At 47.6% G+C, this 13,935-nt stretch overlaps 1 protein-coding gene across 1 annotated transcript in view; it reads left to right on the top strand.

The window, feature by feature from the left end:
• CAMKK1 (calcium/calmodulin dependent protein kinase kinase 1) overlaps positions 1-13,935 on the top strand; it is a 152,560-nt gene that overhangs the window by 72,125 nt on the left and 66,500 nt on the right. Inside the window, exons 3-4 of the mRNA XM_084822965.1 lie at positions 6,109-6,156; positions 10,976-11,029. Of these exons, the coding sequence (XP_084679091.1) occupies positions 6,109-6,156; positions 10,976-11,029 (102 nt within the window). The remainder of the gene's footprint in view (positions 1-6,108; positions 6,157-10,975; positions 11,030-13,935) is intronic.

The raw sequence follows: 13,935 nt of genomic DNA, 5'->3' as shown, positions 1-13,935 counted from the left end.
CTGTGCAGTCTTTTTTTCCACCAATAAAAAAATGTTAGTACTGCAACGTCTTCCAGCTGCTGCTGTTTGTTTTTTTAGCAAGCGCTGCGGACTGTAAAACTGGTCTCCCATGTTATCTTGCCCAAGTGCTTGGTTCAAAGGTTCTGCTTGATAAGAGGATAAAAAGCAGGAAGATTCCTGGAGCTGAGCCAAATTGCTAATGCCAGAGTGTGGCGGGAGAGGAACAAAGCCCTTCAGGTTGTCCTGCAGGGTGATTTTAAGAAGTGGCTATGAGACTGAGCTATGCTTCAAGAAGTCCCCAGTTCGAATCTTATCTCTGCCATGGTAGCCTGAGGGAAGCTGTTCTCTCAACGTCAGTCGTCCTTATTTACAATATGGGGCTAACAATACGGACCTATCTTACAGGGACATTGTTATCTTTTAATTATTAAGTTATTTAATCCAGTTGTTTTCTGGGCCAAATTCAAGATCTTGGTTTGACCTTTAAAACCCTATATGGTTCCGGCCCAGCCTATCTCAAGGAGCGCGTCCAGCAACACCAGACAGGCCGCTCAACAAGATCAGCCTCGGATGGCCTTCTCTCTATCCCATCAGCCAGGACAGCTAGGCTGGTGAGGACGAGGGAGAGGGCCTTCTCTGTGGTGGCCCCCACTCTGTGGAACTCCCTCCCTAGGGAACTCTGCCATGCCCCCTCTTTAATGAGTTTCCGCCATGCATTAAAAACATGGTTGTTCAGGCAGGCATTTGGGGTGGGTTAGGGTATTTTTAGAAAATGATGTTTTTATTGTACAATTTTATTGTTTTAAACTGTTCTATAACATACTTTGTACATCGCCCAGAGTGGCTGGATGATCGGCCAGATGGGTGATTAATAAAATAAACAAGCAAACAAACAAATGTAGTAGATACTTGTAAACGGCTTAGGGCACAATCCTACGGCTGCTAGTCAGTGGCTAGATGGCCATAGGACAGGTAGGTTCCTGGGAACCAACCTTGGAGCCCACGCTCCGAGTTCAGTTCCCTGAGAACTGACCTCCACCCCCTTGTAGGCAGCATGGAACGGCCCCACGCTCAGAAGAGGAACGCGGAGCGGTGAAAATGGGGTGTTCCTGGGGGGGGCGGGGAGGGCAGAAATGCCAGTATGACACATCCTACGTGTTGTCCGGCTGCCGCTTCCCGCGCTCCAAGGGAATAATAATCATAATCATATGATTAATCATCCTAATCCTGACCAGACATGCTTCTCTGGATCCCCCAGCCTTTGGAGGTGAGGTGGCTGGCAAATGGGAATAGGGCCTTCTCTGTGATGGCTCCCAGACCTCCCAAGAGAACTTTGCCTGACTTCTGTTTTCAGTCACGCCCCCTTTGGAGGGCACTTCGGAGGATGACTGGGACCTCTCTGAGGCAAGCACCCAGAGGAGCTGTTTACGTCTGGGGTCTTCGTGGTGGATTGGGGGATCCTGGGCCCCTCACAACATGGCTAGCCCCTGTCAGACTCATGAGGCAGATGCGGAGCGCCCATGTGACCCCAGGGAGTACAGTCATCAAAAGGCCAAGACTCACTCAGCTGCCAGACACAGAAGTGCCCTCCTGAGGAATAGGGGCTCTTCATGAATAGAGGTATACTTGTGAGCAAGGCCCTGCTCCTGAGTAGACCTTTCCTCAGGTGGCACTGATGGGCTCAGCTCTGGGTGGGGGTCTGCAGGCACAGGCTTAAAAGCCTTCAGTTCCAGTTGTGGATGCTGGAACTGTGTCCGAGTATCAGCCCCTCAGCTGTGCAACCTGGTTTTGCTGGCCCTGCTTCCGCCCTTGACTGATCTCTCATGCTGCTGACCCCTAGACGCCTGCCAGGACTCTGGTCCTGGGAGTGTCCTTGTATTGGACTGTTTGCCTGTGTCTAATTCGGTTCAGCCTCAGCCTCTGCATTGGACTGCTCTCTGCTTGCCCGGAAACACTGTTCACCTGACCTCTGCTTGCCTTTTGACCTTCTGGAAGTATTTGCCTTGTAGGCTGCCCCACAACTGAGCCTGAAGCAACCACAGCCGGACATTTTCTTAAGTTTCAGATGCCAGGGGAAGATAGTTCAATTAGGATGCAATCATATGCATGTTTAGACAGAAAAAGGTCCTACAATCCTATGCATGTTTAGACAGAAAAAGGTCCTACAATCCTATGCATGTTTACACAGAAAAAAGTCCTACAATCCTATGCATGTTTAGACAGAAAAAGTCCTACAATCCTATGCATGTTTACACAGAAAAAACTCCTAAAATCCTATGCATGTTTAGACAAAAAAATTCCACAACCTTATGCATGTTTAAACAGAAAACAATCCTACAACTCCCAGCATTCCTCAGCCAGCTGGGGAATGCTAGGAGTTGTAGGACTTTTTGCTATGGCAACATGCATAGCACTGCGCCCTTACTCCATTTTTTGCAGTAGACTATAACGTTCTCTTGTTGTGTTTGTGGAATTTTGCAGGTTTTGTTGTGTTTGTTTATTTGGGCCCTTTTTCTTCCCTTTTCTTCTGGGAAAGTTGGGTGGGTGTAGTCTTCTGGGGCACCAGATTTTAGACAGAGAAAGCCCTAGCAGACACGACTGAGAGCCTGGCATTTTCTGTTGGCTGCCCAGGGCACGGAGCGGGGTGGGTGGGTAAACGTTGGCCCTCCAGACATTGTTGGACTCAGGAACCCAGGAAGCTCTCCAAGATTTCCGCCAACATGGCTCATAGTCAGGGATGATGAGAGTTGTAGTCCAGCAACATTTGCATGGCCATAGTTTCCTCACAGCTAGAACAGAGGTGTGGAGAGTAGGAAGGAAATGGTGTTCGTTTTGCTGGAAGGGAATTACTTCCCGAGAAGACTGGAAATTGAAACAGGAACTGGTAGCGATGCAAGGTGAATCTTATTATAAAATTATATATATCATCTCAAAGCCTCCTATATCCACTAGCGTAGCTGACAAACAATGTAAAACAAACAGTATGTATTTGTATGTATTTGTTGTTGTCATGGTTATATGTCAAAATCATTTAGTACCTTCGAACAAAGATGAAATAATAACAGAGAGAGAGCGCGCGTGCATGAGAAAACGGTACATAGCTGGGTCACCATTTTTCATCAGTTCATCATTTGTATTAATGGGCTACTCATCACCCCAAAAGTTGCACCCGTTTAGTTTAGTTGGCACCTTGAGAAAAGAATTAAATCCAAGTACTTATGAAGAGAATAGGTGGCACCCCCCCCCCCCAAGAGTCACTCTCGTGTGTGTGAAAGAAAAGGACAAATGCCTCCTCTGAGATGATGCTTCCTGTAACATGGGCATGCATCATCTGAAAGCAGAGGAAGCATTTAGTTTGTTTGTTGGAAGGATTGGTGTTCTCCTCATATGCCAGTCCTATGAACCTTTACCTGGGGATGTACAGACTGTGTAAAATCCACCCCGTCTGTGTTTCGCGGATTGTCAGGCGCCTTTCGTTCCATCATCCGCCCACAGACGGATGCGAATATTTTTTTTTCGTCGTGCAGAAAAATAGGGAAATAATTACTTAAGTATTTACGTAAGTTTTTATGTAAATATTTACATAATTTACCTCAGCACATAACATTTAGTGCGCTGGCCCCCATTCCATTCAATGTTTCCTCAGCAGAAACTTAGTATTTTTCTACGGATTTAGATGCATAAATTTTGGGAAAATCAAAAAACGTAAAAAAATCATCCGAAAGCCCACGGACTCCACACAGCCTGAGGGAGGCGCTCCGCAGCGGATTCGGCAGCTTGGATTCTTAGACATCCGAGCTCATTTTAGTCCATCTTGAATTTCTCCAGCATCCCTGCATCTACCCACTGTGTTTGATGGGGTTTATGTGCTGGTTGGTGTTGGGACCGCAGCCTTGATTTTGATGGATTGACTAAACCGCACACAATTAATCTGCTCAGACTTCTTTAGCGCTGTGCCATCCATAATTAATCCTAGTCAACACTTGATCATTGGATGGGTTAGGACTGTCTCGCTCAGCGTACGACAGGGCGATGACATTTTTCATTTGCCCGAGGTGGCGAAAAACCTTGGGAGCCGGCTGCTGTCGGAATGCTGTCAGGTTTGACAGCCTCTGTGCACCACCATGCACCCTCTTCCCAGAAAACGGAAGGATTTGCTTCGTGCGCTCAGCTCTGTGCCGATGGAAGCCAGCACGCATACACACTCAAAAAGGGGACTTGGGTGAAAATGGCAGGCAGAAGGGGACAGAATCCAACCCTGCTTGCCTCCTAGGATGAATTTTCTTGCTTGACAACAAAACATTATGAACGTTTCCTCTCTAACTGGCATTCGTCAGCAGCTTTCTTTGGAGGGGGACGATGGGTAACTGGGAATCTCAGCCGTCAATACAAAAGAACCAGTACTCAGGCTTTGCAGCTATAATGAAATCACAGAAGGGGCTTTGTAGGTCATCTAGTCTTGAGGTCTCCGATGTGGTGCCCGTGGGCATCCATCTTGGTGCCCACCAGCCTTCCTGCCCCTCTTAACTTTTATTTATACCATGAGAGTTTTTGAAAGTTTTGCTGTTGTTGTTTAACTGGGAGGCTGATATGATGCAAAGCAAAGTGCAGCCATTTTGTGCCATTCTAGTGCCGTCTTCATTTGGGTTCAGAAGAGCGGTTTTGTGTTTGAGCTCAGGCCTGTCATCTGCCTGTCACTAAGGCTCTTGAGCAAGGAACTTTTGTTTTAGTCTCATAGAATGGTAGGGTTGGAAAGGGCCTATGAGACCATCGAGTCCAACCCCCTGCTCAGTGCAGGAATCCAAGTCAGAGCATCCCTGACAGGTGGCTGTCCAGCCTCGTCTTGAATGCCTCCAGTGTGGGACAGCCCACTGCCTCCCTAGGTCATGGGTTCCATGGTCGTATTGCTCTAACAGTCAGGAATTTTTCCTGATGTTCAGCCAGAATCTGGCTTCCTGTAACTGGAGCCCATTCTTCCGTGTCCTGCACTCTGGGATGATCGAGAAGAGATCCTGGCCTTCCTCTCTGGGACAACCTTTCAAGTACTTGAAGAGCATCTCACCAGGTTGCCTTCTGGGAAATGAGTGTTTTTAGCCATTTTATGACCAGGCAAGTCTCTCCCTCCCCACAGCAGTCATTTTGTGAGAGCACCCGCAACACCTTCAAAATTCCAAATGTCCAACTGAAATCAACCCTCCTCTGACTTAAGATCTGTACATCTAGTCCTAGTCAAGACATCTTGGACTGCTCTTGTACCAATTTCCAGCTTTCTATCTGTTGCAGAGGACCTTGTGATCGCAGCTGGCTGCCCAGGGTGTGGAGAAACCTGTGACCTTACTGATGTTTTTGGGCTGCAACGTGTTTCAGACTACAACTCCCATCATCCTTGCCCATTGGCAGTGGTGGCTGGGAGTCCTGGGAGTTGCAGTCTACCCCTTCTGGAAGGCGCCGTGTTGGGGACGGCTGTTCTGGAGATTCCAGGGAGCAAGCTGAACCCTGAAGAAATATAATGCACCCATTTTTGGTTTATGCACGCCTGCACATCAGTGGCAGAAATGGGGCAAGGTGCAAATGAATGGGAGGAAGTGGGAGTATAAAATGAAACAGAGCCATGGAGGATTCTCAATGCATTTGTTCCACTTTTGCATTGAAATCGGGTAACATGGAACCCCAAAATCTGAGGACAGGTTCAGAGGAAAGGCATTTCCCCCACATCGCTAGTTGCAGAAGTATTTACTGCTCTTTTGCCTCCATCAATAAAATAAATGAAAAATGGAATGAAATCAGTGACCCAGGTCCAGCCATCTTTACACAGAGAAATGTTGTATTTGTCACTCATCCTTCTTTCAGACTTCTCAGAGGATAACAAAGCTGCTTGCAGTTAATTAATCCTAAATTCATGCTCGCTGTTCTGTCATTGTATGTGTTTTTACCGTATGGAACTTGGTTGTGCACGCTGCCTTACGAGGGCTCTTGCTGTGAAAGACAACCTAGAAATCTTTTAAATAAAATAAAGAAATATCCGATGCCTTTAGATGTGGCTGTTGTGCCCAGATAAATGCCTTTCGAACTGACACCCTGATTTTGTTTGTCTGTTTCGACCCGCAGGATTGTGTGCAGTTGAACCAATACAAGTTGAAAACCGAAATAGGAAAGGTATGTTACCGCACCTTATTCCCTATTCCCAGAGCGGTGGGTAGAAGGTAGACCTGGATGTACTGGATGGTTTCTGGGTGATTTGCAGTAGGTCACCAGGTTTTTCTGGTTCCCAGTTGTCTAAGGGGTTCATCACACGGAGATTTTATCCTGCTGTTGAGATGGCTCTCTCTCGGACATTTGCGGGCTCTTTAGATGACGCCTTACCTTCCAGGGTGTTTCCTGCCATTCCCCCCCCCTTGGGGGGTTGGACTCGATAGTCTTGTAGGCCCCTTCCAACCCTACTATTCTGTGGTTCTATGATCTCGTATTTTCCCCAAACGCAAAAAATGTGGTATTTTTTCCAGCCCACGGAACAGGAGCGCCATGACCTCCCCGTGAAATTCTCCCATAGTGGGAGAAGCCGCTGTGTCTGCCTGCTGTGGGCGCTGGTTTTCAGTGGTTGGGGGCACGGTCAGGATGAGATTTGACAGACGCAAGGGCGAGAATCGCCTGCTTATTGCGTGCGTCTCCCGCCTCTGCATTTCTCAATCGGAGGGAGAAGAGGGTAAAATGCCTCCCTGCAACGAAGGGAGATCCCCCATCCCACCAAGCTCAGAAGCAACATCCTCTGTTGTTTCAGAGCACCCTATTAAGTTCAGTGGGGCTTACTCCCAAGTAAGTGTGCTGAGGATTACAGACTTACAGGGTGACCTTATGTCTACTCAGAAGTAAGTCTCATTGAATTCAATGGGGCTTACTCCCACAGAAGTGTGCCAAGGGTTGCAGACTTACAGCACAATCTTACATTTTATGTCTACTCAGAAGTAAGTCAGAGGTTTCCTGGGGGCTGCGAGAAAACAGTACAGCAGAAGTTAAGCTACGAAAACAACACCCCGCCCCTGCTTTGCACACATGCCAGGGAAAGAGGGAGGCACTCCCTCAGTTCAAACCACGTGGCTGCTGTGTAAAGACACCCTTCCTAATCCCACAAAGAAACAGAAAGCAGGAAGATCCGGAAAGGATGTGGGGTTTTGCGAGGGGTTTTGCTTAATGTAGAAACACCCTAAGAATAGCAACAACAGTGACATGTTCCCCCCTCCCCCAATTAGGTCGCTGGAAAAAAATGCTTTGGGGGGAAAGCAAGAGTGGATTTTTGTGTGGAAGGACTTGTGAGCTTGGTTCTGGTTCTGATCTCAAATTCCTGAGCTGAGCCATGTGTTCTGAGGCACATGCATGCTCTGCATGCACCACTATTTTGCAGCTGGTTCCAGTTCGCAGACCTCAGAGTTCTAGATCCTTTCTACTTGAGGCATTTATTGTGCGCTTGTGATTCCTCACTTAGGGTAGTTTGCGGGTCGTTTACACAGTTGTCATCCTCAGCGGCCTCTCCTGTGCTTCGCAACCATTTTAGCGGGGAGCTTTCTAATGAGGAAAGTCTGGTATTATCTGTAAATGGCGGGATAAAGCCTAGTGTAATTGCACAACTCCACTATGCCACAGCACCACCTAGCGCTTGTGTGACGGAACATAAGGAAAGGAAGAGAAAGAAGAACCCTGGGGAAAAACACTTGTAAAGGAGCCAGTCTTAATCCTGCAAAGAATCTGGAAACAGAAGCCTCGGTAAAGTGGCAGGTTAAAAGCCTCACATAGAAAAGCGCCTGGTAAAGAAAAAAGTAGATCCCGCAAGCCTGAAGTCTGCCCGCCCCTGGTTTACTCTATCAGAAGGGGCAGCTGGGAAGGATCTGCTGGCCAGTAGATCCCATGGCTGGATCCAGGATCTGGTGGCGCTCTTCCCTTCCACAAGAGAACTGGAACTTCTTTTCTCTGGGGACCTGTAATCATGCAAGATATTTCCACAGGATAGGGATAGGGCCAAAACTGGTTTGCTTTGCATTTTAATCCGAACCAACCTAATTCACACTTCCCAAACCAATACACGAACCAGAGCACAATTCTCCATCAGGTTTTGCAATTCTCCCATCTTTGCCATGCAGTTCTCTGATTTTTTAAAAATGCATATATTAGGGAGCATGCAAAAATGTATACGTTAGGGAAGATAGGGTACCAAAAGGCGTATACTGGAGGCGAGGTCTTGCAAAAACACGTTTTCTTCAGTGCTATTTGGAGATATCAGGTTTTGAACATGAGACCTACTGTATGCAAAGCAAGTGCTTTTCCACTGAGCAACGGCCCTCCGATGTCTGTGCTTAGCCCCCTCTTCCTCCACCCACCCCAGCCTGGCAGGGGCAGCAACAGGGTGGGTGACGGCACAGTGATATTATACCTCTGCTCTGAATCTCACCCCTTCCTGTTCCTTGACCTGAGCTTTAAATTGCCGACTGGCTACAGGGAGCAGGGAAGTGGCAAGCTCAGAAACAGCCGGTCTCCTGGCTGCCTTCTGGGAGTCTGTGCCATGGTAGCCTCTTGTAACGGAGATCATTGCTGCGTATATCAAAATATACACGTGGCAGATTTCCTGGCCCAGCAGCACCTGGGCTCTGCGTGAGAGCATCAAAGACGTCACTCTGCTTTGCCCTTCACAGGGACGCGGACTCAAAGGCTGCACTCCTCTGCGTGTTTGCCTGGGAGTAAGCCCAGCTGATGAGATTGCACAGCAAATGCTAGCAAAGGTCTTTCGAGTGACTTGAGAATTTTACTTGATTGATCCCCTGCTGTTGAAGCAACAGACTGCTTAAATCTAAATAAATTTCTGTGTGTGTGTGTGTGCCCATGCGCACGCAACACACCGGCACCCACGCAGATTGAAAGAAGGGAGACCAGACGAACTGCATCTCAGTTAGTCTCCCACCAGCAGGCAAAGGCATTTTTATTCAGGCAAGCTTTAGGCATCCAAGCTGTTTTGCTCTTGAGCTGGGTTTTTAATCTGGTGTGTGCTGTCACTTCATTTTTATTTGTATTTTATTGGATGTGTTTTGAATGGATGAGTTTTAATGTTTTAATTATAACTTCGTTTGTTTCTCCCCTGTATTTTATTGTTCACCACCTTGAACGCCATGTTAGTGGGAAAGTGGGATATAATTTTAATCGATAGATAAATGAGAGAAGTTACAGTTTTAAGAAACAAAAATCTGCCACTCATTTTTAGACGCAACATAAGAGGGGCCCTGCTGGATCAGACCAAAGGTCCAAAGGACCATCTTTTTTACACCTTGAAATGTGGTAGGGGAACGTCTGGAATGGGCCTTATCCAGGAGACAAGAGTTCTTTCCCAATAGCCATGTGTCAGTATTCTGAAGGCAGGCAATTCGGTGGCTGAAAAAATGTGAGATTTTAGAAAATCAGGCTGTTCCTTACAGCACCCCCCCAGACACACACACACACACACACACACACACACACACATTTAGGCCTTTAACTTGAAAGGAGAATAATGACCTTGGCCAAAGATTTGTGTGTGTGTGTTGAATACTTGCTGAAGTTTTATGTCCTCAAGCCAGTTGTGAATCTCCATGAAACGCTCTCTGCTTCTTCCCTTAGAGCTGTGATTAAGAGGTCTGCAAAGATTCCCTGCATTGAATGGGGGAGGAGTCTTTGTCTACCTGTTCTGGCTGCTGCCAGAGACGGGCCCTTTTCCTTCTTCAAAACATGGCTTGCTCTCGCCAACAACAATACACTGATCCAGCCCCTTGAAGGAATGATAGTTGCGCCAAAGGAGCCGAAGGGCAAGGCCTGGGCACCAAAGGGCCATTCCCTTAGGCACTGCCCTTTGGCATGCCTTGAGCTTGCATCCCCTTTCCAAACCCACACAGAAATTGCCCCTGAAAGCATGTTAGGGTGGCCACTCATGCGTTGCCAAAAAAGAGGAAGTGCATCACACAAAAAGAGGACAAAAGAGGACATAGATTTGCATAAAATTTGCCGCATAGATGCCAATTTAGAAAGGATTACTGTAATTTAAATAGAAAAGTGATAATCTCAGCATGGTGAGGAAGAGAGTCACCAGATGACCTATGTACTTACTCAGCTTACAGGCCAGGTGCTAAGTACTGATGAGCAGCTTCAAGGCCCCCCTGTTTTCGCCTCTTATGCTGTCCTATATTTAAACCAGGTTTGGACTGGACAGGCCTTCAAATAGAGGATGCCTTCAAACGGAGGACCATCCTCTCACAGCCCTTCAGAGAGTAGGACACGTGGCCACCCTAATGAAGTGGGGGAGTCACAAGCAAGCACAAAGTGTTCGGGTCTTACAACAGGCACCGGGGAGGAAAGGACGGCCCCTTCCCCACTTTCCATGGTCGCCTTCACTCGCATTGCATTTCGCACAAGGGTGCTGGGAGCTTTTGTGCAGCAAGCTGTTTTTGGGCACCCCAAAGCCAGCAAAGATCAGAAGCAAATTCCCAACACAGGCCTGCTTGTATTACATAGTGCGCACACACACAAAGGTACAAAGACCTAAGACTTCCTGTGAGCCCACTGTCGTTCCAAAACTTAGGGCACAACCCTGTGCATGTTTAGACAGAAAAAAAAGTTCCACAACTCCCAGCATGTGCCCCGGCCAAATATAGCTGGCTGGGGAATGCTGGGAGTTGTAGGACTTCTTTCTGTCTAAACATGAATAGGGTGGCACCCTTAGCGTCCCAAAGGATGCTGGGAGTGCAAACCCTTGGCAAAGCTGACAACAAGACAGGGAAGGGGCGTTAAAGAATCGCCTCTGGAGGTATTCAGGAAGAAGTTGAGAGGCAGCTCTCAGGAACAGATTTTAGAAGCCGGGTGTCCGGTCTTGGGTCAAGGGCCTGGATTGGCTGATCCATTGGATTCTAAGGCAGGCGAACGGACCAAGCAGCGTGAACAATGTTGCCTGTGTGTTTATTTCTAGGGGTCCTATGGCGTTGTGAAGCTAGCCTACAACGAAAGCGATGACCAGTATTACGTAAGTACCTTTTGCATGCAGCTGAGCCGGTGGTGGATGTCTCCTCGGATCTCCTTTGCCCTCTCGAGGCGAGCTGTCAATTACCTGCATGCTTTTAGCCGCTTGAATAGCTCCTTTAGAGTTCTGACTGAAACCCGAAGCGGATAGACCACCCCACTGACATCAGAGCCACCAGCCTCCACTGATTGTAACCTTACAGTGGTCACCTCTCAGACTCCAGATCTGGCCCATGGATGGTCCAGATGACCTCCTGAGGAAATGGCCCCTGCTTAGGGTCTGAGGAATCACAATCACAGAGTCCAGGCCTCAAGGAGTTTGTTACGCCCTGTGTTGATACGCCCAAGGCAAACACAATTGCTCCACAAACCTGTAAAGACCTCCCATAGATGCCCTCATGAGCAGATATATTGCTAGGTTTCATTTTCTTTTCCTGCTTTTGAATAGAGTTCAGACCCAGAGCTGAAAGAGGTTCAACACCCGATTCAAAAGAACAATCGGAACAATACAATAAATCACAACAGAGTAAAAGCAGAAACAAAACAATATTTAGAACAAAATCAGAACAGTATTAAAATCCATCAGAGGTTGGATGAAACAGTCCCAGTTTTTACTGCAGGTCTCAAGCTCATCAGAACATAAGGAGAGCCCTGCTGGATCAGTCCATCTACTCCAGCATTCTGTTCACACAGTGGCCAACCAGCTGTCAACCAGGAACCCAGAAGCAGGACACGAGTGCAACAGCACCCTCCCACCCATGTTCCCCAGCAACTGGTGTACAGAGGCTCATTGCCTCTGGGGAGAGGTAATGAGCGGGGTACTGCAGGGCTCAGTCCTGGGCCCAGTCCTCTACAGCATTTTTAGTAATGACTTGGAGGAGGAGGTGCAGGGAATGCGTATCAAATCTGCAGATGACACAAAATTGGGCGGGAGAGCTAATACCTTGGAAGACAGAAACAAAATTCAAAGGGATCTTGATAGGCTGGAGCACTGGGCAGAAAACAACAGAATGACATTTAATAGGGATAAATGCCAAGTTCTGCACCTAGGAAAAAGAAACCAAATCCACAGTTACAGATGGGGGATGCGTGGCTCAACAATACTACAAGCGAGAAGGATCTTGGAATTGTTGTAGATCACAAGCTGAATATGAGTCAACAATGTGATGTGGCTTCAAAAATGGCACATGCTATTTTGGGCTGCATTCATAGAAGCATAGCTTCCAAATCCCGGGAAGTACTAGTTCCCCTCTACTCAGCACTGGTTAGGCCTCATCTGGAGTACTGTGTCCAGTTCTGGGCACCACAGTTTAAGAAGGATGCAGACAAAGTTCAGAGGAGGGCAACAAAGATGATCAGGGGACTGGAAACAAAGCCCTGTGAGAAGACACTGAAAGAACTGGGCATGTTTAGCCTTGAGAAGAGAAGACTGAGGGGAGATATGACAGCGCTCCTCAAGCCCTTGTTGTCCCAGAGAGGAAGGCCAGGATCTCTTCTCGATCATCCCAGAGTGCAGGACACAGAAGAATGGGCTCAAGTTCCAGGAAGCCAGATTCCAGCTGAACATCAGGAGAAACTTCCTGACTGTAAGAGCAATACGACAATGGAGCCAATTCCCTAGGGAGGTGGTGGGCTCTCCCACCCTGGAGGCATTCAAGATGAGGCTGGACAGCCATCTGTCAGGAATGCGTTGACTTGGACTCCTGCATTGAGCAGGGGGTTGGACTCAGTGATCCTATAGACCCCTTGTTACCCTACTAGTCTATGATTCTATGGTACTGGAGGTAGCACATAGCCATCAAGACTAGTAGCCACTGATAGCCTTCTCCTCCAGGAATTTGTCTAACCCCCTTTTAAAGCCATCAAAATTGGTGGCCATCACTACATCTTCCGGTAGAGAATTCCATGGTTAAACTCTGCGCTGTGCGAAGAAATCCTTCCTTTGATCTGTCCTGAATCTACCACCAATGAGCTTCATGGGATGACCCCATTGGATTCTAGTTTTTATGAGAGAGGGAGAAAAATGTCTCCCTATCCACTTTCTCCACACCAGGCATCATCTTCTTTGCCTCTGTCACGTCTCCCCTCACTCACCCTTTCACTAAGCTAAACAGCTCCAGACATTGTAACTTTTCCTCATAGGGGAGTTGCTCCAGCCCCTTGATCATTTTAGCTGGCCTTTTTTGCACTTTTTCCAGCTCTACAATACCTTCTTTTAGGTGTGGTGACCTCAGGAGGGAGTAATCCTACCGAAAGTGCCCTCTCTCATGTACCCACCTACCTAACCTCTCTTGATGATGAGCCAAAGACCAGGGCCTCTGATAAATATGGCAGATTACAGGCATTAGATTGGGAGGAGGGGTCGGAGGGAATTGGTTCACCTGCTTCCCCGCTCCTCTGTTGCTCCTGTTCTGATCCAGTTTCCCACCCTTACCGGCATCTGCACTGATTTTTTTTTAATAGATCTGGTCACGATCCCCCAAATCACTGCTGTTTTGGCCGTAAGCCTTTTTATTCCAACACCTTAAAGATGTTGCTCTTTCTTTCGGAGCTGGCATTCCAACCATCTTCGCCCGGACCGGGTCTTCCAGATGCCTTGAGCCATTAAGCACTCTTTTGTTCTTTCAAGAAAAAAAGTAATAGGGAGAACATAATAGGACCTTAAGAGGAATGGTTCCAAATTGCATAATTAGCTAATGGCCGGTTAGCTCCACCGCGCCTGCTTGACTGACAAACGGCTTTTCGAACTGAAATAGATGCCGCGTTCTCCTTATCGCCGCTTTGCGAGAATTGTGTACTAACAATACACCTTGACGAATGCTGTTAGCTGGGCAGGGAGACATTTCATGCAAACGCGTCACGCCACCAATTATCTGGAACTATTTTAATCCTGACAAATGGAACCAATTC

Source organism: Heloderma suspectum, chromosome 16 (assembly GCF_057233095.1).
Source record: "Heloderma suspectum isolate Gila_16-S chromosome 16, 16-S_ref, whole genome shotgun sequence".
In the NCBI taxonomy this organism is placed as follows: domain Eukaryota; kingdom Metazoa; phylum Chordata; class Lepidosauria; order Squamata; family Helodermatidae; genus Heloderma; species Heloderma suspectum.
Note: the sequence above shows the minus strand (reverse complement) of the source record. Positions and strands in the feature narration are given on the sequence as shown.